This window comes from Pavona decussata, unplaced genomic scaffold (genome assembly GCF_977016875.1).
Source record: "Pavona decussata unplaced genomic scaffold, jaPavDecu1.1 SCAFFOLD_50, whole genome shotgun sequence".
Taxonomy (NCBI): Eukaryota; Metazoa; Cnidaria; class Anthozoa; order Scleractinia; family Agariciidae; genus Pavona; species Pavona decussata.
This window is the reverse complement of record NW_028145472.1, coordinates 913,983-941,960: the sequence shown is the minus strand read 5'-3', so window position 1 is coordinate 941,960 and position 27,978 is coordinate 913,983. Positions and strand designations below refer to the sequence as shown.

Genomic DNA, 27,978 nt, shown 5'->3' with positions numbered 1-27,978 from the left:
GTATTATTTATTGTTACTTGACTTTTATTAGCGCATTTCCCGTGATATATTGCTACCGGATAAAATTGCCTTTACTCCTTACACCTTTGAAGCTTCAAAAATTAAACGCCTGTTTTGACTGTCAAAATTTATTTCCAGTTGGTTATCATTAGCTAAAATTGAGATTCTAACCCTTTTTGAATTAAGCGATCATTCAGTTCGCATTCGGAATCTACCAAGCACCTTAAAATTAAAAAAAAAAAAAAAGAAAAAATGAAAATTTGCTCTTTTTAAGCCTGTGGGGGTGGTACTTCTTCCACGTAGATCCGGGACACTGAGTTCCAGCCTGTGTAGGCATCTGCCGATCCATAACCAGCACAATTACCGACCCAGAATCCCACACGCACAGTGCCTTTGTGGACTTTCTCACAGACTCCTTCAATTTGCCTCACACGGTGTAAATCCTTTCTGCCGCTATTCCCATGTATCATATACACTACGCCATCAATGCCTGCTGGAGCTGAGCACTCTGCACCATTGAAGGTGGAATACCATCGTCTGCAGCACCCATGGCAGTTAGTGACGCGAAGAGCTCCACTCCAGAAGACACGCAGCCCTGTTTTGTCTGACATCTTCTTGAAAACACATTCCTGCAAAAACGAGAAAAAAGTCCATAAACAACAGGACTGAAATGGAAACCATCAGCTTTCATATATAAGATATCTTTAATATGCAGTCTAAAAAGTATAACAGCATCCGTGCGAAACAACTTCATAGGGCGGCCAGCGTAACTTATACCTTGAACTAGGTCAGACCGGATGTTAGTATTGTTACTATTCATAGAAACATTATTACGTTGCTTTTAGCTTTGGATTCAATATGAAGTTCAAAACTCAGCATTTACCTTAATCAATCCAGAGTCCCTATCATCATTCAGATTCTTAAAAACGCACTGTTTCCAGCTACGCACAACAGACCCTAGAGCTCCTTTGAGGCCTTGAGGACCCTTTATTCCACGAGCACCTGTATCACCCTTGTTTCCACGTGAACCTGGTGGGCCAGAGGATCCTTGTGGTCCCTTGGGGCCAGGAGGACCTTGGTTACCACGAGCACCTGATTTTCCTTTGTTTCCAGTAGGACCCGGTGGTCCAGGGGGTCCTTGAGCACCTTTAAGGCCTGAAGTACCTCGTCTTCCACTAGGGCCTTCATCGCCCTTGTTTCCTCGAGGGCCCATAGGTCCTTCAGGTCCGTGATTACCGGGTGATCCCGCGGCACCTGCTGGTCCTGCGGGCCCAGCGCTTCCGAGGATACCTGGAATTCCTGGTGCGCAGAAACATGTGCTGTGACCACAAGACCCATATGATGACGTCTGTTGAGGAGTGCCCTGAATGAAGAAGTTAAAAATTTTCTTTTAGGCTACTTGCGCTGAGTTGTGAACATTGTTATGTACATATTTTGGTTGCTTTCTTAATTGCGTTTTGAATGGGTTTAATTTTGTACTTTTTAATTGTATTTTAAATGATGTTCATTGCAACATTTAAATTTCAAGTAGCTGATTAAAATTGTTAAATGCAATTTGAAGTGAGGTGTGACCAGTAACTCTTTTCTTTTGGAATCCTATTTTGTTTGGTGGGCAGCAACAAAGGAGCTGACTGTTGTGAGTTTGTACCTTTAGTCTGTTCATCAAACTCACCTTGTTGTCACGTGGTTTGCTGCTGCTGCTGTTGTCATTCGCAGAACACAAGGTGATCAACAGGAAGAGCAGTACACAAGGCATGATGGTCAGCGGTATATTCAGGCAGCGTTTCGACATCATTCAATCTGTGAACATTGGATTCTTGAACTCAGTTTTATTCACCACTGAAAAAGATAAGTAAAAAACTACAAATTATCGAAGTAAAAGGGCTGCAAGGAGCCCAAACGGAAAATTGATGAGGCCTTTGATATTGAGCTTCGTTGTTACAATAATTAAGGTAACTAACAGACAAACCAACCAACCACATAACCGTTGCTAGTAAGTCGTCGATTTCTTATGTTATATCAGATAATAACTATTAAATATCAGCCGTTGCCACTGAGTATGATCATGAAGATATAAAGTGTTTGAAGCATTATTCCTCCTATTTATTGGTAATTTACTATAGAAACGTAAGGGGAAATGTATAGTTCTATTACCTACCAATCTTGCTTGTGCGGCTTCAACCATCTGAAGGAAAACTGATTTTCAAAAATCTTGTTTCAGACAAGTTTTAAAGCTGACAACATGTTGGGTGCCAAAATAAGCCAAGTTCTCCTATTGGTTAAATCATTTTTGTTGTTTAGAGAGTAACACGTTTGAAGTTGATAACATGTTAGATGCCAAGATTAGCCGAGCGCTCCTATTGGTTAAACCATTTTGTTGACTAGAAAGTAACACGTTTCAAAGCTCATAACATGTTGGATGCCAAATTAAGCCAAGCACTCCTATTGGTTAAGTCATTTCGGTATCTACCAATAACCTTGACTCTTTTAAAAAGTGTTGTTAGATAACTAACAAGTTGAAGCAAGTTTAGATGACTCAGCCGATGATGTGCCCGCTTTTGTTTGATCTGCCTTGTTTGATAACATGTATAAAACTGTACAAACATCCATAGTATTTGATAGACAATTGCACAAAATGGCTCATGTGGCAATAGGTTTCGGGTTTGTTTTCAATTAAAATGCTGCATACTGAAACCTGCTTCTAGCTAAGTGAGCTGTGAAACAGAATAATGCACTTGCGATTTTTTTTTTTTTTTTTTGTGTAAAGTCGCTTACCAAAGTCTTTACACAGCTCTCGATAAATATAATTGCAATTCACTTCTTTTACTTGGCTTTTGGGAAATAAATGTTGAGTATGTTTGACTCGTCAGATCCAGATTATTAAAAATCCTAGTTTTGTGGTTCTTATTGCTTTCACGATTCAATCTTATTTAATCTATGAATGAATCTATATAAGAAGCCTAAATAATTATTAACGAAAAGCGAAATCAGCAACTAAATTTACGTATTCCTGTTGCAAGTAAGCACAAGGGTCGATTAAATTTGCACGTGAAAGTATACTTTTTTTTGTTATTAGAATCAATTTTATCACGATTGCTTCACAGAAGTAAAGTTTCCGATTGAAACTTGCTTAAAGTTATTTGCGGTTTAACCTAGAAATCACAATTTTGTAACTGACTTGTTGCTTTTCGTTGATTTTGTTTAACCGAGTGCTGTTCAATTATGAATAATACTGGAGTAATTTGTAACATGTTTGTTCAGTTTGTTTAGAAGCCATTTTTACTGCATCGAGATCCGCGAATAACGTGAATAAGGTCAAACTAAAGACCATCTCGTGTCTGAAAAAGTGCTCTAAATTAAACGATTGCGAAGAAAAGTTTGTTCTCTATCGATCAAAACTGAAATGATAGTTTTGAGAAAATATGGTAATCTCTCTCGATACGTTTTCCAAAATCAAATGGAGCTCCACACGTCATAAAAACTAGAACACGCATTTAGTTATTTGGTTTCTAAAAGTCACGAAACAGGCGAAAGGAAAACTATTTTCTTTACTGTTAAAGGCGCAAAAATTAAATTCAGCGTGAAAGCGCTGCTAAAACTGCATTCTAGTAAACAACAAAATCGTCTACCTTTGAAGTAATTCAGCACTGATGCGGGTTGTCTGGATAAGAGCAAGAAATCTAAATTGGAGGAAAAGAAAAAGAATTAGAATTTACATCAAAACGAGCAACGAAATCCTTCACAAATAACATTCAACAAAACTGCCGAGATTGAAGAAAGCGAGGCTCGTTTGTTCTGTAGCAAGCTATTGAAACGTGCATACAATTATTCTAATATGGCTGATTGAAGTAATACACAAGTAAACCAAAACTGACCTAAAAGATGGTAAGATCTTCTAACACAGATTATATTTTATGTGAGTAAAAAAGTCCACAAATGATTAAGCTTTGTATTCAAGGTCTGGGTCTGCAATTAATTGAATCCTTCCGACTGTTTAATGCATCTTAGTGAATACATATAATATAATTTACCTTCGAGTACTTTAACGGCTGCATGGCTCAGCGGAAAATAGCATAAATCTAAAAGGAAATAAATTAAAGAAGTTGCTAGACACGATATAATAACAGGCAAGTAATCCGAAATCTGAACCAGGGCACCCTGAAATGATTCGTTTCGTTGGAAAATCATCGCTTGAGATATTTCGATTTGAATTGTGTCGTGAAACATGGCCAAGAATTTTCCAAACATGGGAAATTGAAGACAAACGCCACGTACGATTGATTTTCGAAATTAAATATTCAGTAGATATTCACCCTGAAGCACCCGAGTAAATCAAAGTAAAATAACCACGAAGGCTCTCAAATAATATGGAAATACAGAGAAATATGTCCAGTCTTCTGCTTAAATCATCTCGTTTGGTGACCAATGAAGAAATAATATACAAATTCACGCTGTCATATTCTTCAAGCAATTGTCAAATTGGTGAGTTTATAAGGCTGAAGTAATGCACATTTTTCTGTCTTGTTCTCTTTGCACTATATAATGAGTCACGCGTCCGTTCTTAAGAGAACAAATGCTTAAAAATTCTCCCTGTCAAGTGTCATTCTAACAAGAAATGTTATTCGCTAAGACCCTGCATGGCTAGAACGATTTGTATACGGTCGCTAAAATGTCCATTGGAATGACTTATTTTATTTTTGGTTTGCGTAAATTTAGATGTAAATCTGAGCGAATAGCGAAGAAATATCAAAGCTTTAGGAAATTAAAAACAATTGGAGTCAAACCATGTCAGTTGAACCTGTACTGTGTTCTTCAAATTATTTCAATAAATTAAGCAAATTAAATTCCACAAGAAATGTTTTACCTGTCAGTAGCAGTCATAACAGAAACCTTCGCTGTATTCTATTAATTTTTTGTTGTCAATCTCGACTCCAAAGTCAATGTAAGTAATCTCATATTATCAATCTGGTAAATTTTTTGCTTGTGGATGCGGAAGAGTTAGTTTGACACGTCACCGAATGTTCACAGAGCGAGTCGTTTGCTTGCTTAAGTGGTTTTCAAATTTGCCTAAAGTGCACGTGAAATAAATTTTTGTTTTTGTATTACTTAGTGATTTATTGTGTTTTAAGCTTACTCCAAACCTTCGCGGGTGCCTTCCTGAAAAAAATTCCTTTCACTGTTTATCGTTTTATGATTCGTCTTTTTGAGATCGAATTTCTTTTTAAATTAAACATAACCGATCTAAAAATGTTTGGTTTCGAGCTGACAAAATTGTTTGCTTCGAAAGCAGTGAAAGTACTAGCATGGCTACCAGTTTTAGTCTTATTGGGTACGAGTTTCTTTTTAAATTAAAAATGTAGCGATTTAAAACTTGGTGCCTTGTGAAATTACCCTAGAAGGGTCGTTTTAACGTAAAAGCTCCACCTAAAATCAAAACTGACCTACAAGATAATGAGATTTATACTAACATCGATTTTATTTTATGCACGTAAATTAGTCCATAAAGAATTAAGCTTAAACTGAGCCTTCTGCTGTAATTAATTTTAACACCATAGAAACTTTTAAATACGTCTTAGTGAATACATGTTTAAAATGATTTACCTTTGAGTGACCTTTGCAGTACTTTGGCCACTCCATGGCTCGGCGGCACGAAAGCGTAAATCTAAAAAGAAATAAATTAAAAAAGTTGTTATACACGGTATACTAACAGGCAAAAATCCAAAATTTGAACCAGGGCACCCTAAAATGATTCGTTTCGTTGCAGTATAATCGCTTCAGATACTTCGGTTGCAATTGCGGTGAGAAACTTGGACTGGAGTTTTCTATCTGATGGGAAAATTGCGGCCCTCTAATTTAGCCGGATCAAAATGACGTTTCTTGTGCGCTAACAAAAACAAAAGAAAGACAAACGCCATGTAGGAATGATTTTGAAATTAAGTATTCAGCCTAACGCATCCATGCAAATCAAAATCTGTTTCCCCAAATATTACTGAAAGCCCTCAAATCATATGGAAATACAAAGAAAACATGTCAAGCCTTCCGCTTCAATCCTTCTTTTGGTACCAGTGAGGAAAACAGAATACAAACTACGCTGTCATATTCTCCAAGCAATCGTTCGAAGCTCAAGTAAAGCGTGTGTAACTCTTTCTCTTTTGTTTTCTTTGCATATAATGAGGCTCTCGTAAGATCAAGTTTTTGAGAGAACAAATATTTAAAAATTCTTCCAGATCAGAGTCATTCTAACGAGAAATATTATTGGCTAGGGCAATTTGTTTGATGTCCAACTGGATGTCTTCTTCTGTTTTACGTTTGTCTAAATTTAGATGCAATTCTGAGAAAACCAAAGTGAGTAGCTAAAGAAATGTCAAAACTTCAGCAAATCAAAAACAATTGGGGTCAAATCATGTTAGCTCAACCTGTACTGTGTTCCTCAAATTGTTTCAATACAATAAGCAAATTAAATTCCACTTGAAATGTTTTACCTGTCACAGTAGCAATCACAATAGAAGCAGTGTAGCCTTTGTTCTGTTGTGAGAGGTGAAAGCTTCGCTGTATTCTATTAATTTTTTTTTTTCTGATTTTATTTTTGTTAATCTCAACTCCCAAGTCACCAACAATGTAAGTAATCTTGTATTATCAGTCGGGTAAATTTTCCCCTCGTGGATGCGGAAGAGTTAGTTTGACACGTCAGCGAATGTTCACAGAGCGACTCGTTTGTTTGTGATTTTTATTTGCCTAAAGGCAAAGTGATGTGAAATGAATTTTTGTTTTTTGTATTTCTTAGTGACTTATAGTGTTTTAAATCAGAACTGAGCGATTGAAGTAACCTGCGGCCTTTCTAACACCAACTTTTTCTTGGTTGAAGATCCGATCTAGCGGCTTGAAATGGCTCCTTTTCGCGCGTGACATGTCAGTGACGTAGTGTGAAACTGTGATAAAATCTTAAAACGTGGCAACTATGGCGTCGAAGGGAGAATGTAATTTAAGAAGAAAGGGGGAACGTATTGCGCTTATGGGGCCCCGAACAATGTGTGTCAATGCACCATTTCCCTCAGGATGAAGTTTTACGACAGAAATGGACGCGGTTCGTCCGTTGACATCGAAAACTTTTCGCTCCTTCAAGTTCACCCTTCTGATGGCACACGATATTCAAGAACAAGTTTGCATTCAGTGCAGCCCAGATACGACCTTTTATGTGGGACTTTTAGTGATCGAAGTGTGTACTCTTATTCCAGAATGCAGCCATTGGAACGCACCTTTAGAAGATTATGAACCGTTGCAGGTAGTCCATCATCAAAGTCTTACAACCATTTCCTCAACTATGATTGAAAACATGCTTTACTAGGAAATCAATTTAGTTTAATTAATTAAACGTTTGTTTCCTAAAGTTTTCAAGGAGCGTATGGCTTGTTGAAAGCACTTGAAAACCACGTATTTTCAAAGCAATACTGTGTGTTTCAACAGATTGCCAAGGTTCGCAGGACATCAGTCTAATCATGGATGTTTACAGATTAGCTCTAAAGGTAAATATTATTTCAGTGCTAAGTTTTATTAAAAATTGAAGGATTGACACAATTTCTAGGTCAAGGCCAGCGAAATACGTGCGGTCGTAGTCACATGTTAAAAGCAGAAAAACGTATGCGTGAACACTGCGCGAGCGCGGGGCACCAAAATTTCCTAAAATGGCGGCAATTAAATTTTTGTTATTTACAAGAATTACTATGCTACCGAAGGTATCTCGGTAAGAAGCGATAATTTTCCCATACAAGAAGATAGCTGCCGATGTATCCTTGCTGAAGTTTAATTTTTTTGTCGTTTGTTAAACTTTAAAAAAGATTTTAAAGCCCCCGATGTTCCTGCGGCGCGCAATCAAATCTCCTATAATGGTCTTATTGTCATGGACTTTTTTTTTTTTTTTTTACAAAATGCGACTATATAAGCAAATCCCTTAATATTTAAGGTTCAGACTTCAACCGAGGGAAGGGATATAGTTAATACTTTAATTACTGAGTTTGCCAAAGTATATAATTTTTTGCCAGAGTGAAATTTACATTTTTTTTTCCACAGGAGTTTAGTATCGGTCTCGTGAGATCAATTTAGTAATCACGCTTGCCGCTTATTTACTGATCACTTGAGCCCGCGAACGGATATGCGCAGAAAAATTGCGCAGAACTTTTCTTTGCTCTGAAGTCAAATAACCAAAGAAATCCGTCCCATCGGTCACATGGTAGCACTCAACACAGAAATGTTCAATAAGTTAAGCGTCAAATAATTCCCGAAGCCATCCGATTTGGAGCCATCATGACTCCGAAAAGTATGCAGTATCTAATTTTTATGTTCCCTTTACGTCCTTTCTAAAGGTCTCCCCTTATTTCTACAGCTTGAGATTGGTTCTTTGGAGGCGCCGTGTGTGCAGTATATCGAGTCTTCAATCTGTCAGGAAAACGTTCTTGTGGCCCTGGACAGTGCCGCCCGGCTACAGATGGATCCGCTCGATCAAGGTTTGATAACTATTTACAAGGCAATTTCGGATCTTACCAAGAGCTATTGAAATCCAACAGTGGTACACAGACGATGCGACTAGCTGATGTAACACGTTTTCATTGTTAAAGTAGTTTGTTTCTAAAGAAACCGCGTTGCCTCGTCGATTGCAAAGCAAAACACGAGAATTCGGTTGCACCATTTGAGTTGATCAAATAAATTGGTTAATTGGCTAATTGTTGTGTTTTTGTTTGTAGGATTCCTGCCTTCGTTTCATTGTTCGAGAAGCAAACTACGACAATATCATCATGAGCAAGAACTTTGAATCTGTGCCCCAGAATTTCATGGTGGAGATAATTAGAAGACGACAAGTTCCACAGGTAATACGCTGAACTATTTACTGACATGGAGGAAGTGGCTTTTCATAAATATCGTTTGAATGGTGGCACTATGATTTTTTTCACGGACGTAACGCTAAAATCACCTTATACAGCATGATAAACAGCACCACAAGAAAGTACTGCTCAGTAGCTTTCATTTGGATGGTGACACTTTAGGATTTCATCCGCAGATTCAGGAACTCTCTGCTCAATGGCTTTTATATTAATAGTCACACTTCAGGATTTCACCCAAAGACTCAAACTTAAGAACCACCTTGCTCAGCATTATTAACCAAACTTCCGGAAAGTACTGCTCAGTAGCTTTCATTTGAATGTTCACACTTTAGGATTTCATAAAGAGACTTATAAGTTAGAACCACCTTGTACAGCATAATAAACAGCACCACAGGAAAGTACTACTCATTAGCTTTAATTTGAATGGTCACACTTTAGGATTTTATGCAGAGAATCAAAAGTTAGAACCACCTTGTACAGCGTAGTAAGAAGCACTACAAGAGAGTACTGCTCAGTAGCTTTCATTTGAATGGTCACACTTCAGGATGTCGTCTACAGAATCAAAAGTTAACATCACGTTACATTAGGAACCTTACGAAAACACGACGGCAACGCCAACCAAAATGTCACTTAGAAATAAATACTTGCGTTATCTGATCTACTTTGTGATTATTCCAACCCGTTCAACTTGTACGGAATAAACGCAATAACCAGGAATACGGTTAGTAGCAACGGTGTTCAAGTAATGAAAGGTTAACAAAAAATTTACCCTCTTGCGCCCACGTTCTCCTTAAAACTTTGTATTTGGTTATTTCACGGCGTTGTGTAGCAGATGATGTCAAAGAAATGTACTAACTTTTAAACGCACGTGCGGAACCATTGTTTAGCTCATTATTAAATCTTTTGTTTTTTCACGTTGTCTTTGTCGTCACCGTCGTGTTTTCATAAGGTCCCTATTAACTGAAGTTTTTTTTATCAGGAATGAAAAAGGTAATATTAAACTCTTAGGGCCAGTTGTTCATAGAGTCTAACTTAGGCTGCCGCTTAAGATAATCAGTGGGCCTCCAAATCTGTTTATAAGTGGTTTATTTAAGTAGATAAATAGTTTTCTAGCCTGGGATGCAAGCCTTCTTTTTACCGTCAGCAGCAGACAATGTTTAGATACGACTGTTGGGAAAATTGAAAATGGCTTAGAACGTTGTTTTGTTAAACACCGTCTAAACTGTTTTTTTAAAATAACTGACCCTTTATGTATGGTCCCGAGGGAAACAGTTAGTTTTGTGTTCCCGAGCTCGAGAGTCCTGATGTTTCCCGAGACGAAGTCGAGGGAAACACCGGGACTCGAGAGAAAACAAAACTAACTAGTTTCCCGAGGGACCATAAACTAAGTGCTTTGTTATATATTAAATTAAGACTTTCCTTTCAACAATCACAGAAAAACAAACAAACAAACAAACAACTGAGAGGGCAACAACTGCGGAATTGTATCGTGGTCGGGATACAATTGTATTTGATCAGGGGCACGTGACTAAGAATCAACCAATGACAGTGCTCGTTTTGTTGAGTGAAAGTCTAGGTATATAACAATACATTTTAATTAAATCAGCTTTCGTTTCCTTTTACTAGGCGAGTGCCCTCATTCCAGGAGATAACCAGTGTCGGTCGACGCATCCACGTACGCAAGAGAACGCCGTTTTTCAAATTGCAGATATTTTGCCATGTTTTCGCTCACCTTGCTGCTGGTTTACTTATTTTGCACAGAAAACCTTACAACAAGACATGTTAGACTTTCTTCAGGCAGCGCGCGGCCAAGACTTTCATGACATCATGCTGATGGTGGACGGCGAAGCAATTGGGGCAGATAAAGTACGTGAGTATTTGCTCATACGGTCAAACAGGTTACCGGAAAATTCTAGCTTCCACCCTAAGTTACAGAGAAATAAGTCTGAAGACGCACCTTCATTTTGAAAATGTAATGGAAGAGCTCTATCTTTTTGTCAAGACACGCTGTGACAATGGCGCCCCGACAAAAGAACATATAAATAAAAAGTCATAGAAGAGAGTCGTTGGTGGTTCGTTGGCAAGTCAAAACCAATATCACCACCCCAGAACCTTTTGTATTGAAGATGTTTGTTTAATGTAGCTATTCCATTACAATAACCTTTGTTTGGTCTTTGCAGTAATCACAACACTTTACATCCACTTGACCTTTACAATTGTTCCCAACAGTACTCAACTTTAAAGTTTCAAAACCTGCCAAATTTCGGTTCAACAGTGTCACTTATGTCCAGAAATGCACCTAACCCTGAATTTGGGTACTTCATACAAAACAAGTCTTTTTGTCGTTTTCACATGACTTCATGTTTGACAGAATTATGTGTGTTTTGGTGAGAATTAAGGTTAGGGGACACCTTGTGATGTCTATCATACAGTTTCTGAATTTCATTAGCGTGCATTTCTGGACATATCTTCCTCAAACGAGGACGGGCGATGACCTCAGGAAATTTCTTTTGCATGTATCTGAGGAACGGGGACGTTTTGTTTTTTTGCATGAATTGCACCCACGGACTTTTGGAAGGTCAGCTAACTTGTCACCAAATAATAGGCATTGATCGTTTCTTAGGTCTGCTCAAATGCCGATTGCGATACTATACGATACTAGTCACGTGACCGCAACCGCGGTCAAACGTAAAAAGTAGGAAAAGTCAGTTAATATAAGGTTTTTACTTTGAGAGCTTTGAAAGCTGGTAAGTTTTTTGTGAGTCTCTGAGGTTACTAAATTATTTTATGATTTGCTAGAACCAAGAGAATTTTCTCTTGCTAGATCATGATAAGGTAATATCATGCAATCAAAGAGAAAACAAAGACACACAGCGCCTACCAGTCTCCACATAACAGACTTGAAATTAACTTTTTAAATAAATCGTGCAAAAAGTTGGTAAACTCACAATTCACGCAAAGCTGATCATCTTTGAGCTCTCAAAGTAAAAACCTTATCTTCACCAGACTTTTCTTAGTTTTTTTTTTTTTTAAGAAAACTTTATTGAATACTTCAGAACAGTACATTTCATTTATTATATTACTATATGATACTACATTACAAAACAAAAAAGAAGCATACTTAACTACACAACAAACTAGCTACACAACTTACAATACAGCTAACACCGGTACTAACAATTATATCGTTACTTGCAATTCGATACTAATTACTTACAATACTTACATACTTACAACTGACGGTACTAAAGATGTTTACAATACTTATGATGCTTTTAAAACTACAAACTTAAGCAAAAAATTACACAATTACACATTACTTGCTGGCACATGGCAGCCTTGCAAAGCAATGTAGCAAAAAATGAACTAAAATTAAAAGACTCAAAGACTTATTTGCAATTTAGATTTGTGATTTTCAATTTCAAGGTGACTCTTTAATATAGCACAATACTAGGCTTCCCAGATAAACTCTTCTTCTCTTCGTGACGCAGAATAGATGTAGTATTTGGCAATAATTAAACAGAGGTTTAAGCCAAGACGACGAGAGAGATCTCTAGTGAATCCGTATATTATTTCTTGTTCTGATAAGGTGATTGAATTTAGGGTTTTTCCCTTCCACCAGAGCGAAAATTGGACTTTTCTTAGTTTTTACGTTTGACCGCGATCAATGCATGGCGCCACTTTTCAGAAAACGCCATCTCTTCTGTACGCGTTGCGTGTCTATGTTTGCCTCTGGTAAAAGATTTACGAAATGAATGACTATCTGTCGTTTTTTCCCTCCAGGCTGTCTTGGCTGCAAGGTGTAGGTAGGTTGGCTGAGTGAATTACTTCTTTCTTATATGTGCTTGTTACCATAAATACAAGAAAAATACAACACTGAAACTGTAATGCGTTTTTTTTAATTGTCTTTTAAGAAGATTCCTTAAAGATTCTCGTGTTCTGATGTGTACTGGGTCGTCCCCCTGAAAGTTTTCAGTAGGATTATATACCATTCATATCTAGTTTTTGAAGATTGTTCTTTTTCTTTTTCTGTTTAGTTATTTTGAGGCAATGTTTCGATCATTTATGCCGGAGAACAACACGGTCATGGTGGGTAGAATTGCATGCTCTTCATTTCCTCAAAAGGCGCATTCTCACGCTGAGGTTGTCAAGCTCCAAAAACGTGACAAACCCGTGCTTTCATACGACATATTCTGTCTAGTTGTTGCTTACATCCGAGTAGTCTTGTGACTTTGATTTGACTTTATTTGAGAGAAATTTAACTTAATTTAGTCGAACTGTATTTTTCCTATAGACCATGCGTTAACCGACTATCGAACACGCTGGGGATTTTTTTAGTCAAATTCGGCCGAGAAGTTTCTTCTCCTCAGGGTTTTATTGTACGAATCTCAATTTTTGCAGGCGATCACATTTTTTTAAAATAAACATACCTGAAGGATTACAAAACTGAAAAAACGATTTGAAATATCTAAACTGAATCAAAAATTTTGGGCTTCTGAAGTTTGAATTTTCCGCCATTTTGTTACTAAAAAAAGCCTTAAATTGAACGCTTAACTTCCCATAACTCTTGACTCCAATGAGGTATTCCAAATTTGTTTTCAGATTTGTTATTCTCATTTCATGTTGTTTTTTTATGTTAGGGACAACTGTGTCGTAGCTCAAAAAAAAAATTTCCCGCCAAATTGATGACGTCATTTTACCGCTAGAAAAATGAAATTCAAAAATCCGATTAGGGCAAGTTGTAGAGAAAATATTGTTTTGTCTGGTTGCAAAGTTTGAGGTTGCTACTACAAAACCCTAAGGAGGAGAAACGTTTTGGCCACATTTGACTTAAAAAAATCCCCAGCGTGGAACATCTAGGCTCAAGTGTTAAATACGTAGCAGCGAACATAAAGGGTCACGCCTGCTAACAAAATGCTGAGGGTGTGTCTTTGCTGGACTGAACGAGGAGGGGGGGGGGGGGGGGGGAGGGGGAGTACTTATACTCCTATTTGCTTTTCGCGACACTTGATTTTGATATCACTTTCATCATTGATGATAAGTTCCATTGTTTTCTTATCGAGTTCCGATTGGTGTTTTGTTATTGCTTCATTTGTGTTTGTTTTGTTGAGCACACGAGTAAACCGTTCACCGTCTTTTTTCCTCATAAAGATTACCATTGGTGAGACAATTCCTTCGCGAGAAGCTTTCAACTCTCTCCTTCTTTATATTTATCATGGAGATGTGTCCATGCCACCTGAGGACTCACTGTATCCTTCATAAGTTACGTTTCTTAAATACACTCGATTGAAAACACGTTGTCAGATAAAAATGTATAAACCATAAATGATAAGACTCAGCAGCTTTCTGGAGAACGTTTGACCTATGAAGTTATTTGCATTTTTGTTGTTAGAAAATAAAAGCACGTGCGTTTTCTCGGGTTTAAAAATTACATATTTGTCACGGGCGACAAAAAAAAAAAAAACAGGAAATGTGCGCATACTAATAAGAGCATCCCATAATTCCATCAGGTTGCATCGTTCACGCTTGCACGGAACAACTTTTTTTCAATTGAGTGTATGCGCCCTTGTGAGGTATTCAGGGAACATTGTTTGGTTATGAGAAAGTATCCTTGAGGAAGGGTTCATCTGCACTTCCAGAACACAGCTTTTTCTATCAACTCTGTTGGATTTAAAGTCTCTGGTTAACGTCAATTGCATGACCTTAAATGAACTCGTTTTTTTTTTTAATAACAAGCCTGCTCCATTGAACTCGCGCTCATTAATTTCGTAACTAATTTCTTAGTTATAGTCTTAAATTACCAAATTAAGAAATTTTCCTTGACCTTGTATGCAAGATATCTTCTGTCAGCTCCTTATTTCTTTGGCTTCACGAACAATCGACTTCAGGTCTGTATAATCCCTTACAGGTTTTACAATTTAGTCTTTTCTAACATCTGTTTTCTTCTTGATGTTGTTCAATGAATTTACTCCATAACGTTTTCAGGCCTTCTGTAAACAGAATCTGGAAATGAATGTCTCGTTTGAAAATGTAATCGAGGTAAGAAAAGAGCGCTATTACTATCACAACGGTTTATTGTAACGAATACATAGAGTCCCTGTAAAGAACGATGGGAGCTAAAAAAACATTTTGACGGTCACGGGCTGAGAATTTTGGTCCCATCCATTGGCCTACCATGAAACTCCACAGAGTAGGTTTCGCTGGATTGGTTCATGAGAGCTATGAGTAACGAGCCAATTCACTTGCTCAAATCACGATCGTTTGATACGGAGGGGTATGCGGGTTTCACGAAACCAGGATGCCTTATTCCCAAGTAGTTTTTTTTCACAGGCCAAGGGGTAAGATATACCGATGACAACACGCCCTGTCTCTGAATCGATTGTGTGAGACCTGAAAAGATTATGCGAACCGATCGAGGCGTTTTCTGCAAATATCTTCTCAAAAACTGAAGTATCAGATTTCTTTAACCAAGTCTGAAATGATAGTCTGATGCTTGCATCGGGTATTTAGTTTGTTACAAACTGTTGTTCTTCGTCGTCCGTGCTCAGCCGAGTACAACTGGGATCTGGTGTTTCAATTCGGTGAAACAAGACCTCACTTCTTCATAACAAACAACTTATTATACGTTTCTAATTATTTTTCATTAGATTCTTGAAGCGGCTCATAGGATCGGAGCCTCGGACATGAAGAAGCATGCACTCGACCTTGTTGTCGGACATTTTACCAAGGTAACTATTTCTCAGCACTTTGGTGGAAAGAGGAAAGTTGATAACTCTCACTAACATTGCATTTAAATGTGGAAGACAGAGGGATTTTCATTGCCTAACGAGACCAATGAAGTATTCCCTTGGGGTTTCCGTTTGCTGCACCTTACTCTGCGAGTCCAGAAAACGTGGACATCTTAAACCAAACTTTCAGAAAAACCCGCTGCATATTACACTGCATGGATCACATGACTATTTCTCTTTTCTTCTCTCTCTGAAGGTTGCAAAATCTCCGAAGCTCAGAAGACTAAGCCGAGACTTGTTGCTGGAGATTCTGGATGCTATAGCAGACTACTTAAAAGACACGGATCTAGCTGTTAACCCGTGATGAAAGAGGCCTTAAGGACGGTGTCTTCTTATACGGAGGGATTTATGCGCAGAGATTGACTGTATGTGGGAAAACCAGATCTAAGCAAGAGCTATTGGAATCTAAAAAGAAAATTGGGGGTAACAACGAATTTTTTTTTAGGAATAATTAAGTAACAAAACTCTAAAAAGCTTTCAAAAACATAACAATATGTGGAATGTTTCCAAATTGAACCTTAATTTTTGATGAAAAATGGGTGGGTCCCCCCAGTTATATTTTTCGATTTCAATAGACCTTCCTAAGATCTTCCTTTCCCGTATAGTGATAAATCGCGCAAACAAAACCCCTTTAAATTAGTAGGCGCCGTCCTTAAGAAATCAGAGTTTCTTGGACCATCCCGAGATGCGCAGAACGTATGCGCACTAGCAAAATAACGCATCCTCGTCAAAACCATGGAAACAATGGCAACGAGGACGTCACAAAAAAAGAAAATCACTGTTCTGAACAATGGTTCGGCGCCTGCGTTATACAGTTTGGTGCATTTCTTTGTCGCTATCGATACAACTTCATTCTAAAATGACCCGATTCATGAGGTTTTGAAGAACGTTTATATTTGTCTTGGATTGCCGTCCTGGATTTATAAGTTCCTTAAAGTAGTCACTGTTACAGATGGGATTGTACAGTTTTGCAGTCTTTAGGGTTGCGATGCGAGTACAACCAATTGCCCGTTCCGAATCTCATAAAGGGACTGGGCCCTAGTTTACACATTGTTCAGATTGAGCAAATGAAGAAATGAGCCCCATCACCAGAAAGATTACCTAAATATCATTAAGTTTACCCAGTTTGGGTGAAACGGTTATGTTCTAACTCGGATGCCCCACGGCAGTACATACCAAAATCGCTCCTCGCCGATGTTGGCGGCACAGAACTGTTTAAATGTAATTATGAGTATGATCTACTTAACCTAGATAACCATCTTCCTGCTTTCTACAAGCAAATCATTTTTTACTGGCAGGATATCACAAAGGCCACACCTAAAAATAAAAATGAGGTTCTCCTACAACCAATCTGGAACAACCGATTTTTAATTGTGAATAAGAAAATGGTATTCTTTCCTCATTGGCATCAAGCAGGAATAAAACAAATCTCGGACCTTTTGGACTCCCGTGAGGGCCATTTCCTTCCATTTAATTCCTTTTACAATAAATTCAACGTAAAATGTAACTTTTTACAATATCATAGCATTATTTCTTCTATTCCCCAAAATTGGAAGAAACTATTGCAAGAAGGTTCCATGGATCCAGTTACGCCTCCCACCTTGATTTGTTCACTGACATGCAAGACAATATACAGTATGCTGCTTAACCTTGAAGATCTACCTCCACCAACTTCGAGAGAAATTAAATTGACGATGTTCCAATACAAAATCATTCACCGCATATTACCAACGAATAGCTTGTTACACAAAATGAAAAAAGTCGCCTCACCCTCCTGTCCCTTTTGTCCTTCTGAGTGTCAAACCCTGTGGCATCTGTTTAAAAACTGCACACACGCAAGTTCTTTTTGGAATAAATTCCAGGAGTGGTACTCAATCTCTAGTAATACGAAACTGCTGCTGTCAGAACTAGAGGTTATGTTCGGAATTACTCGCTGTCACACCTACTGTTTAGCTCTCAACCATCTCATTATTTTGGGTAAATATTTCTTATATATTAACGCTTTAAATACTATAACTTCTCAATTCGATGATTTTCTCTCACTTGTGCGCGAAAACATCAATCTGGAAAAACATATTGCTGTCACTTCTAATAAGGAGAAAGAATTCAGAAACAAATGGAAATTTTTTTCTGTCTTTATAAAATTGTACTGTCTTTTTTTTTTCTTTTAAGGTTTTGTATTTTGATTTGTTTGCTTTCGCTACCTATTTATTTAATATTCTATTAAATTCTAGAAAATCAACACCCTATATAGTAACAAATAAAATTCTTATAAGTGACTCGAATAATTAACAAACGAACAATAATGTCATTGTAAACAGATCATATGTAATATAATTTGACTAGTGAAATTGTATTGTAATATATGTATTGTAAGTAGTGTACGTTAATGTAGAGTAAGCATCGTGTAAGAAGTAAATACAGTGTATGTTATAAACAGTGCAAATAAATAATAAAACAACGTGAAAAAAAGTTTACCCAGTTTGGTTATGTTCCATTGTGTAGTAACCAGGCTGTCAATGGTCGCCCAAATTCCTAAAAATTTCTCTAATTCTGAGATGGCGTCCCCCAAATCCATATTAAGTCTCTATTTTTTTCCCATTTTTGAAAGCCTTCTACATGGTTGCAATCTAACGACAGAACCTCAAACTTGGTAAACTGACTAATTTCAATGTGATCTTTCTTGTGACCGACTCCAATTTTTGATTAGATGAAAATTCAAAATCTTGTCCGCAGTATCCATCTGAACTCCGGAACGGGCAGTGCACACTTCTTTTTCCACCCTTGCTGGGTATTGATACACGCAAAGATGTCAACACCGGAGCTTACGGCGTGAAATGAAAATATTGCATTTCACTCCTCGAGTTCTAAACGTACCATAAACGCATAATACTTGACATTCTGGGGCCGAATTTTCTAGGTAGAAATAAATCGATCGCATTAACTAAACAGAGACTGGGAAACAAAGGCATTCTTTGGAAAAAGCTAAAAAATTGTTTAAATTCTTGAAAAAAGAAAAAAATCGTCACGAATAGTACAAGAGTTATTTCTTAAAAATCCATTACACGAGATACCTCTCTTATTTTGATATTTTTTTTTTTATTTTAAATTTTAAATAAACAATAGCCTCCATTTGGCGCGAAAATATGCTCCGATATTTGTCTGCTGACATTATCTGCTCAGAGAAGCGAACAGTTTTGCTCGAGGAAAACTGTGAGCTTCGAGGAGCAGATAATGTCCAAGGACAAATATCTGAGCATATTTTTAAAGCCAAATGGAGGCTATTTTGGTTATTATCCTTCAAATATTTTTCGCAACATGTGGCAAAGAGCTTGAGTATTTGAACATTTCGTTTAAGAACAGTCTACCGTCAAAAACGTTTAGAGCGTATGTTGTTCTCTGATACTGCTTTATCGACCAGCAGGTTTATCTCTCCTTCTGTCACAAAAGCAAACCGTTCCCCCATCTTCTCATTAATTTTAATTGTAAACAAGACGCGCCTTGAAGTTTTTGAAATTAAGGACTTGAGGAATATCATCGGATATTCCCCAGTTTTAGCTGGGGTATATTCGGTCACGTGAGGCGTTTAGACCAATCGCGCGCGAGCGAAAATATTTGATGGATTACAATAGCTGATATTCATACCTATAAAACAAGAAGTGCAGCAAATCAATTATATTATCTGCCTGGAGCAAGAACAAACTATGGAATATTTAACATTCGTTTTCAGGGACCAAAATTGTGGAATTCTTTAGGTAAAAATGTGAAGTCAACCTTCTGCAGAAAATTTAAAGAAAATCTGAAACGAGAACTTCTAAGCAAATATTAATGCTGGTTCTTATTCTGATCTTGTCAATTTCATTTTTATTTCATGATTTTCCATGATTTATTTGTTGCTTTAAGCTTGATTTATTTATTTTGTTAGGTAGATACTGTTGTGCGTGTTTTTGTCTCTGTTGTGTTTGTTGTCTCTTTTCTCTGTGTTTTCCGGCCTCAATATTGTAATTTATTTCACGTAAATTGCCTTCCTTGTTCTTTAACTCACAAGTTATTTAAGGAAGCCAATACCCTTTTCTATTTCATTTTCTATTTTATGTCATTTTAGCTGTAGTTGTTATTGTTGTTGTTGTTGTTGAAAATCAAAACTTTAAAAAATAAAGCTCAGCCACCTTTAAACGTTCTGGTACGCGGAACAATAAACTATTACATACGAAATGAATAACAGTTACTTTTGTTTTGTAAAATAAATATGCTGTGAAGAGATTCAAAAAGAAAATACGAGATAATACTCGATTACAATTTCAAATAAGTTGCGACTTTGGAAAGTATGTTTGCGCTTTTTGCTAGTTTTTCGTTAAAAGGCGTGCTACCACGGCAATTTTTAGTTTGCAAAGTCGTGTACGTATTTTATCGTATTCATGTGCATATTATAATTTAGTTGAACTCAACTTGTTTGTTACCCACAGCTGTTAAGCTTTTACTTCTAAACGTGTATAAATAAAGATTGATTGACTGGCTGATTGATTGATTGATTGATTGATTGATTGATTGATTGATTGATTGACTGACTGACTGATTGGTTGATTGATTAATCGATCTAGTTGGTGGATTGATTGATTGATTGATTTGGTTTTTTTATCGATTGATTGATCGATTGATTGATTGATTGGTTGGTTGGTTGATTGATTGATTGATTGATTGATTGATTGATTGATTGATTGATTGATTGATTGATTGATTGATTGATTGATTGATTGATTGATTGATTGATTGATTAGTCCTTCAGAAGTCGTGGACAATGTTGTCCAGTGGGGTAGCTCGCTGACTTAGATGCAAAGGGTCTCGGGTTCGATTCCTGAGGTAAAGGAGACACTTTTTTCTTTCTTTTTTTTTTTCGGCTTTTAAAAAGCCAACTATTCCAAACGTTCCATACAATTTTCAAAATTAAATGTTTCTTAAAAAATACAAATCTTACCGAGGACAACGGCTAATAATCTACTTAAAGTGGCGTAGGACGCGGAATAAAATGCCAGTGAGGCCCTTAATTAACCCTTTATGGCTTATATATGTCTGATCCTGGGCCACCAACCAAGCACAATGCAAACAATGTTTTATAGCTTGCCACTATTTACTTCTGCAAACACGAGTTGGCTCACAGGAGCCTTTGATTATTGTTTGTACTCTTATTGACAATAGCTTTGAGCCACTCAGCGAGCGGGAATTTTGAAAGTTATTGTAAAAACTAAAATAGAGGCACGACTTTCGATATCAGGTAGAAGAGCGATGGTGTAGTGATTAGCGTGCTGCGGTCGTGTTGTTTTCTTGGACAAGAAACTTTGATCCGCCTCCGCGTTGTCTCTTTTTACCTAGGGTGGCTTAACGTGAACTTTGATTCAAATTTAATTACCATTATATAAAGATTCTTACAAAATATTTTGTCTCACAGGTTTGACGAAGACTTTTCCTTAAGGACGGTGCCTAATAATGAAGAAGTATTTTTGTGTTGTTTATGACCATGCAGGGAAAGCAGATCTTAGCAAGGGCTATTGAAATCCAAAAAGAAAATTGGGGGTAGCCACGCATTTTTTAGAGATAATTAAGTAACAATTATTCTAAAAAAACAGAAAAATACGAAGCAATGTATGGCGTTTTTCCAAATTGAAGTTTTATTATCTCTGAAAAATGCAAAATTGTCTTTTCGGATACCAAGAGCACTTGTTATATCAGCTTTCTCAGCATAGTTTTAAACCGCGCAAAAATATCCCTGTATTAGTTGTTACCGCCCTCAGGAAACCCGAGTATCTCGAGATGCACAGAACGTATGCGCAGTAACAAAAGTAGGCACCGTCCTTAAGTACTATTAGCTTAAAATTAGCTTTCAAAAACTTTCCAACGACAGAGCTTATGCAATGGCTGTTACAACAACTTCACTTATTCTCTTTTCAGGAATGGACTCGGTTCCCGGGTCATGCGGCTTTTGTGGCGGCCAGGTCGCCTTCGGTTAAGAACACAGCTGCTCCGAACGAGAGAAAGACTACAGGTGCGACAATTCTACTTCTATTGATATGTTTTCTGGTCTTTAGCTCACAGTCATGCATGTAAGATACCAAAAATCCTTTCTTTGTACTAAGTAGTATAAAGGCTAATTTACACTTACCGATTTATCAGCCTGATTAGTAGGCTAAAAGGGGAAGTATCATGGGGTTTTTGGTATTTTTTGTTAAAAATGATGAAAATAAGACCTTCAATCAGCTGCCAAATAACTCTAGAATGACGAGAGGAACGAAATCAACTCAATTCCTGAAAGGAAAAAAGTCGTGATCAATTCTAGCGCATTTTCGAAACAAAAATGCGAGAACTTGAAAAACGTTAGCCTAACATTTTTCAAGTTTCAATCCATACTGGCCTACTCTGTCTCTGGCCAGAGGCACTAATCGACAGTTTTATTGCACTGGGGAGATAATTTATAACAAACCTGAACATTATTTCATCGTTACTGCTGACAGACAAACATTTTTGGGTTTTTTGAAATGACAGTAAATTTGCGTGATACTTCCCCTTCAAGTCGCATGGGTCAATTTACAGATTGCAATTTGTCGGCTGATTTCTTTCTCTGTTGGTGAAGTGTGGGGTGATAATCGGCCTGATTCCAAAAATCTGTAGCTCTGCCACTGATTTTTATAAACCGGTCGATTTTCGTCCGCTTACTCATTTTCTTTGTCAAATCGGTCCGATTAATCGGTTTGTGTAAATTAGTCTTAAGTGTATTCTTCACTTTTCCCGTGACGAAACTTTTTTTTTCAAAGTATGAAACCTGTATTGTGAATCAGCTGTAACAGTCTACGCAATAAACGGTCTCCACTTCCCTCAAATCAGTGGATCCATTCTTACACAAAGACCTCACAAGTACCCCTTAAACAGCTTTCCAACCAAATTTTGTGACCATCACGATTCATCATTGTCAAAAGCAAGGAAATTTTCCATTTATCTAAAACAAAGCAATTGATAAATAGTACTGAAACACCATTTTCTTAAATGCCTTTAGACATCAAATCGGGAAAGACAACATGAAGAAGAGGAAGATAAACTGGAAGTTATAGGTTGCCTGAAGTTGAGGTCCAGTCTTTTGCGGTCACTTTGCGGTACTTGTATACAGATTGTGTTTATTTCCCTTGGTAAAAGGTAAGACTTGACCTTAACCCTTTAACCCCTAATATCAAAAACCAAATTCTCTTATCTTGTCCCCATACTTTTCTTGTAAAGGAAAATTCACCTTGGGTGATCATATCCTTAATTCTCATGACCTCAGGGGTTGAATAAGCATAGACATTACAAGGAGAAATTTGATGCTGATCACTGTTAGGGCTGAAAGGGTCAAATAAACCACAGACTGACTCATTTATACAGTCACACTTTATATTAAAAGGGAAGAGTTTTGTAAATCGTACAAGACTTCTACAGGTGAATCATAGTCGAGGAAATGGTTGTAAAATTTGCAAGCTGCAAAGACCATTAGAGAAGTGCCAAAATTTATGTAGACACACGCCAATCGTGGAACCGGTTTTCCGAGTTGCCATGAAGAACAATAGCCTCCATGCACTGTTGGTGGTGAATTCTAACGCTTCGTTGGATAGGAAATGAAACTTGTTTTAAGTACAAGGGAACCAATTATAAAATATTCGTAGTCAACGAAACACGGATCAAAAAAGCGATCAGTACTGGGATCCACAGACAAATTGAGCCCCAGTGAGTCAGGGGTGAGGTGCTTTTTATCACCCCACGATTTCAGACAACAACCGCCCGGTAAGGTCAAAATTGTGACACCACTCTCTTGTCCTCGCGAGGAAGTTGGTGCGGAAGAGAATAAGGGCCCTGGAAGCTTGTGACCGTAATAAGACGTCCAAACGAGATCGGCTAATACAGCTCAGCTATAGCTGAGCGTACTGATCAGCGAGACATACCAATTTTGCGTCCTACTAATGTAAGGCGCATGAAAACCGCTTGCTTCGATAGGTGGCCTAAAGATCTGGATTTTGTGTATGACAGGATGAGAAGAAACAATTCGCTCTGTAAACAAATTAACTTGATCGTGTTGAAAATCCTGCTCAACATTTCTGTTGTTTTACGTGTCAAAGGCTGGTTCACACACCAAACTTCAAGGTCTTAAAGGCGTTTAGGCTCAGCCCCCCCCCCCCCCCCCCCCACCCAACCAAGGGAAAGTAAATAAAAATTAAAAAGACTCGGGACTCCAGAGCTCCATAACTTTACTCAGTACTTTTGTCAAGGCTCCAGGTAACGAAAGACTCAGTGGGTTTCGGAATCCACGGTAATTCTGGAGCCCTTAACATCCCTCCTTTGGGACCCTGAAATTATCTTGCAGTGTACTTGCTTTTAATTTAGTGAAAGTCAAGGGGTAAGAGCTTTACGTATCACAATGGGTAAAAACTGAGGCAGATAAAGAGCAAAACGTCAATGAGAATGTTTTTTTTGTTATTATTTATAAATCCAATAACGCACAGTGTAAAACTGTAAAGGGGAAAATATTTTTTTTACCGCCCGTAAAATCCGATTGAAATATTTTATCAGTGGTTCTAGTGCAGTAAAAAGTGTTCTTATTGTGAAAAGATTTACGACAGTTTTAAAAAGGCCAAGTAGCCGAGATTTTGCTTTTGTTTATTAACTACGTAAAATTAGATATCCACACGTTTGGAAGTTAAAGTGTATATGAATTGTTCCTGATAAAATCTTCATGTTGTTCCCGGATGAAATAAAAAAATTCTTATCAAGTTTTCGTCGCTGCGTTTGAGGCGTATAAAATTGAGAAATTTCACTTCCGGTTGGGTACAATACCGTGCAAGACGGGAGACTGGGGATAGTAGGGATGTGACGTCAATAAAGGAACGCTTATCACACGATTTCTCTATTCCTCAATTGCTTTTCGTATGCAGAGGAAGAAAACTCAGTTGTGGACGAAAATATGAATTGGATTGTTGAATAATCAGAATGAAACAACTGAGGAATAGAGAAACCGCTGTAGTAACAACACCGCACCAAGCCGGAAGTGACTTTTAAATGGGGAAGAAAACTTGATAAGGATTTTGTTTCCATTTTCATTCGAAAACAACATCAACATTTTATCAAGCAAATAAAAAAGGGGGGTGGGGGGGGGGAGGCATATGTACTTTAAATGTGACATTGTAACCATAAAAACCAAGAAAAACAATGAGTAAAAACCACTAATTAACTGTGTTTGCAAGGACCACAACAAACAACAAAATAAAGGTACCGGATCCTGTAGTAAAGGATGTAATCAGCAAAACATTGTAGAACAAATCATCTAAAAAAAAAAAGAGCAAGGCTGATTTCATGGTCAAGGAAGTATAATTTTTCAATATTTCGAAAGGCACGGCCTTTTTTCTTCAGGGTATGTTTCAGAAAAAGATAGTAAGAACCTGTAAACTCCAACTCTGTAGCAAGGAAACTAGCACCGTAAGAAATTCACACAACACAGTGTATTATTTATTGGTACCTCACTTTTATTGCATATTGCCCCTGATACATTGCTGCCGAATAAAATTTCCGTTATTCCCTACACCTTTGAAGCTTCAAAAATTAAACGCCTGTTTTGATTGTCAAAATAAACTTCAAGTTTGTTATCATAAGCTAAAATTCAGATTCTAACACTTTTTAAATTAAGCCATCATTCAGTTTGCAGTAGGAATATACCAAGCACCTTAAATTTAGAAAAAGAAAAATGAAAATTTGCTCTTTTTAAGCCTGTGGGGGTGATACTTCTTCCACGTAGATCCGGGACACTGACTTCCAGCCTGTGTATGCATCTGCCGATCCATAACCAGCACAATTACCGACCCAGAATCCCACACGCACAGTGCCCTTGTGGACTTTCTCACAGACTCCTTCGATTTGCCTCACTCGATGTAAATTCTTTTTGGCGCTACTTCCATATACCATGTACACTACACCATCAATGGCTGCTGGAGCTGAGCACTCTGCACCATTGAAGGTGAAATACCATCGTCTGCAGCACCCATGGCAGTTGTAGATGCGAAGAGTTCCACTCCAGAAGACACGCAGCCCTGTTTTGGCAGATATCTTCTTAAAAACACATTCCTGCAAAAACGAGGGAAAAAAATCAATCAACAACAGCACTGAAATGGAAACCATGAGCTTTCATATAAAGATATTATAGTCGTGCAGTTTAATCGTATAAATGCATCCGTGCGAAACAACGTCATAAGGCGGCCAGCGTAAGTTATACCTTGAACTAGGTTAGACTGGATGTTAGTATTCTTAGTATTCATAGAAACGTAATAACGTTGCCTTTAGCTTTGGATTTAATATAAAGTTCAAAATTCAGCTTTTACCTTAATCAATCCAGAGTCCCTTCCATCATCCAGCTTCTTAAAAACGCACTGTTTCCAGTTACGCACAACAGACCCTAGAGCTCCTTTGGGCCCTGGGGGACCTTGAATTCCACCAGCACCTGTATCACCCTTGTTTCCAAGTGAACCTGGTGGGCCAGAGGATCCTTGTTGTCCCTTGGGGCCAGGGGGGCCTTGGTTACCACGGGTACCTGCTTTGCCTTTCTTTCCAGTAGGACCCGGTGGTCCACGGGGTCCTTGAGCACCTTTAAGGCCTGAAGTACCTCGTCTTCCACTAGGGCCTTCATCGCCCTTGTTTCCTCGAGGGCCCATAGGTCCTTCAGGTCCGTGATTACCGGGTGATCCCGCGGCACCTGCTGGTCCTGCGGGTCCAGGGCTTCCTGGGATACCTGGAATTCCTGGTGCGCAGAAACATGTACTGTGACCACAAGACCCATATGATGACGTCTGTTGAGGAGTGCCCTGAATGAATAAGTTAAAAATTCTCTTTTATGCTACTTGTGTTGAGTTCTGAATATTGTTATGTACATATTTTGATTGGTTTCTTAATTGCGTTTTCAATGAGTTTTATTTTTTAACTTTTTAATTGTATTTTAAATGTTGTTCACTGGAACAATTTCAAGTAGCTGATTATAATTGTTAAATGCAATTTGAAGTGTAGTGTAACCAGTAACTCTTTCCTTTTTTTAATCCTATTTTGTTTTGGTGGGCAGCAGCAAAGGAGCTGACTGTTGTATGTTTGTGCCTAGAGTCTGTTCATCAAACTCACCTTGTTGTCACGTGGTTTGTTGCTGCTGCTGTTGTCATTCGCAGAACACACGGCGATCAGCAGTAAGAGCAGTACACACAGCATGATGGTCAGCGGTATATTCAGGCAACGTTTCGACATCATTCAATCTGTGAACATTGAATTCTCGAACTCAGTTTTATTCACCACGAAAAAAGATAAGTAACTACAAATGATCAAAGTACAAGGACTACAAGGAGCCCAAACGGGAAAATGATGAGGCTTTTGATATTGAGCTTCCTTGTTACAATAATTAAAGTAATTATCAGACACGCAAACCAACCACATAACCGTTGGTACTAAGTCATCGATTTCTTGTGTTATATCAGATAATAACTTTTAAATATCAGCCGCTGACTTTGAGTTTGTGTTTGGTTGTAATTAATTATTAGACACGCAAAGCAACCACATAACCGTTGGTACTAAGTCGTCGATTCTTGTGTTATATCAGATAATAACTTTTAAATATCAGCCGCTGCCTTTGACTTTGATCATGAAGATATAAAGTGATTGAAGCGTTATTACTCCTATTTATTGGTAATTTAATTTCTGTTATCATAATTAAGTTAAACTCATTATGGAATGTTCTTCAATTTAGCGACCTAAACATTTTCACGAGAAACGACTAATTCAAGTACTTGCTAAATTTAATTTAGCAAGAATTAAGAATTAAGAATTTTGCTAACAAATCTTCAAATTAATTGCACAAGAACTCAGTTCAATTCTGTCAAGAAAAAAATGTAATTTACTATAGAAACGTAAAGGGGAAAACTATAGTTCTATTACCTACCAATCTTGCTTGTGCGGCTTCAACCATCTGAAGGAAAACTGATTCACCTCTCACTATTACAGAAGCTTTTATACTTTTTGTTTGTTGACTTGTAAGTAAAAATCTTGTTTTAGACACGTTTTGAAGCTGACAACATGTTGGGTGCCAAAATAAGCGAAGCTCTCCTATTGGTTAATTATTTGTGGGCTAAAAAGTAACACGTTTTAAAGCTCATAACATGTTGGGTTCCAAAATAAGCCAAGCACTCCTATTGGTTAAATCATCTCTATTGACTTGAAAGTAAACACTTGTCCTAGACACGTTTTAAAGCACATAACATGTTGGCTTCCAAAAT

General features: G+C 37.7%; 4 protein-coding genes and 1 long non-coding RNA gene across 11 annotated transcripts in view; 2 read left to right on the top strand and 3 right to left on the bottom strand.

The window, feature by feature from the left end:
- The window catches only part of LOC146481421 (uncharacterized), a 96,297-nt gene extending 71,314 nt beyond the window's left edge, over positions 1-24,983 (top strand). The window contains exon 2 of the long non-coding RNA XR_014864481.1: positions 24,892-24,983. This is a non-coding gene — a long non-coding RNA (uncharacterized LOC146481421). The remainder of the gene's footprint in view (positions 1-24,891) is intronic.
- LOC146481418 (uncharacterized) overlaps positions 1-27,978 on the bottom strand; it is a 78,697-nt gene that overhangs the window by 47,224 nt on the left and 3,495 nt on the right. Inside the window, exon 2 of one of the 3 annotated variants that reach the window (XM_085108530.1) lies at positions 4,032-4,079. The exons of 1 other annotated variant lie outside the window; for it this stretch is intronic. The gene's annotated coding sequence lies outside the window, so the exon portion shown is untranslated. Of the gene's footprint in view, positions 1-2,154; positions 2,198-4,031; positions 4,080-27,978 lie in introns of those variants that run through there. One more of the 3 variants, XM_085108529.1, reaches the window with a different exon arrangement.
- On the bottom strand, positions 4-27,775 carry LOC146481419 (uncharacterized). Of its 4 annotated transcripts, none has more exons than XM_085108523.1 (4): positions 27,645-27,775; positions 1,673-1,800; positions 884-1,363; positions 4-629 (listed from the first exon to the last, which is right to left on the bottom strand). In XM_085108523.1, exons 2-4 carry the CDS (start codon positions 1,793-1,795, stop codon positions 270-272), a joined length of 963 nt encoding a protein of 320 aa, XP_084964649.1. In that variant the 5' UTR covers positions 1,796-1,800; positions 27,645-27,775; the 3' UTR covers positions 4-269. The 4 variants fall into 4 exon arrangements, with proteins under 4 accessions (XP_084964649.1, XP_084964650.1, XP_084964651.1 ...); XM_085108524.1 differs by lacking the exon at positions 27,645-27,775 and adding an exon at positions 2,159-2,182; XM_085108525.1 differs by lacking the exon at positions 27,645-27,775 and having other exon boundaries at positions 884-1,002; positions 1,093-1,363; positions 1,673-1,838.
- LOC146481422 (leucine-zipper-like transcriptional regulator 1) lies at positions 12,681-16,570 on the top strand. Its single transcript, XM_085108538.1, has 6 exons — positions 12,681-12,965; positions 14,028-14,125; positions 14,713-14,764; positions 14,862-14,915; positions 15,524-15,604; positions 15,861-16,570. Exons 1-6 carry the CDS (start codon positions 12,927-12,929, stop codon positions 15,966-15,968), a joined length of 432 nt encoding a protein of 143 aa, XP_084964664.1. The 5' UTR covers positions 12,681-12,926; the 3' UTR covers positions 15,969-16,570.
- On the bottom strand, positions 25,188-27,737 carry LOC146481420 (uncharacterized). Of its 2 annotated transcripts, XM_085108517.1 has the most exons (5): positions 27,641-27,737; positions 26,837-26,964; positions 26,259-26,529; positions 26,050-26,168; positions 25,190-25,795 (listed from the first exon to the last, which is right to left on the bottom strand). In XM_085108517.1, exons 2-5 carry the CDS (start codon positions 26,957-26,959, stop codon positions 25,436-25,438), a joined length of 873 nt encoding a protein of 290 aa, XP_084964643.1. In that variant the 5' UTR covers positions 26,960-26,964; positions 27,641-27,737; the 3' UTR covers positions 25,190-25,435. The 2 variants fall into 2 exon arrangements, with proteins under 2 accessions (XP_084964642.1, XP_084964643.1); XM_085108516.1 differs by lacking the exon at positions 27,641-27,737 and having other exon boundaries at positions 25,188-25,795; positions 26,050-26,529.

Bases quoted from the DNA above. Each gene is read 5' to 3' on its own strand.
- LOC146481419 (XM_085108523.1), bottom strand. From the start codon at position 1,795: ATGATGTCGAAACGCTGCCTGAATATACCGCTGACCATCATGCCTTGT. The intron at 1,364-1,672 runs GTGAGTTTGATG...TTCTTCATTCAG, and splicing joins GCAAACCACGTGACAACAAG to GGCACTCCTCAACAGACGTC. The intron at 630-883 runs GTAAATGCTGAG...TCGTTTTTGCAG, and splicing joins GGGACTCTGGATTGATTAAG to GAATGTGTTTTCAAGAAGAT.
- LOC146481422 (XM_085108538.1), top strand. From the start codon at position 12,927: ATGTTTCGATCATTTATGCCGGAGAACAACACGGTCATG. The intron at 14,126-14,712 runs GTATCCTTCATA...CTTGTATGCAAG, and splicing joins ATGCCACCTGAGGACTCACT to ATATCTTCTGTCAGCTCCTT. The intron at 14,765-14,861 runs GTCTGTATAATC...TAACGTTTTCAG, and splicing joins TCACGAACAATCGACTTCAG to GCCTTCTGTAAACAGAATCT.
- LOC146481420 (XM_085108516.1), bottom strand. From the start codon at position 26,959: ATGATGTCGAAACGTTGCCTGAATATACCGCTGACCATCATGCTGTGT. The intron at 26,530-26,836 runs GTGAGTTTGATG...TTATTCATTCAG, and splicing joins ACAAACCACGTGACAACAAG to GGCACTCCTCAACAGACGTC. The intron at 25,796-26,049 runs GTAAAAGCTGAA...TCGTTTTTGCAG, and splicing joins GGGACTCTGGATTGATTAAG to GAATGTGTTTTTAAGAAGAT.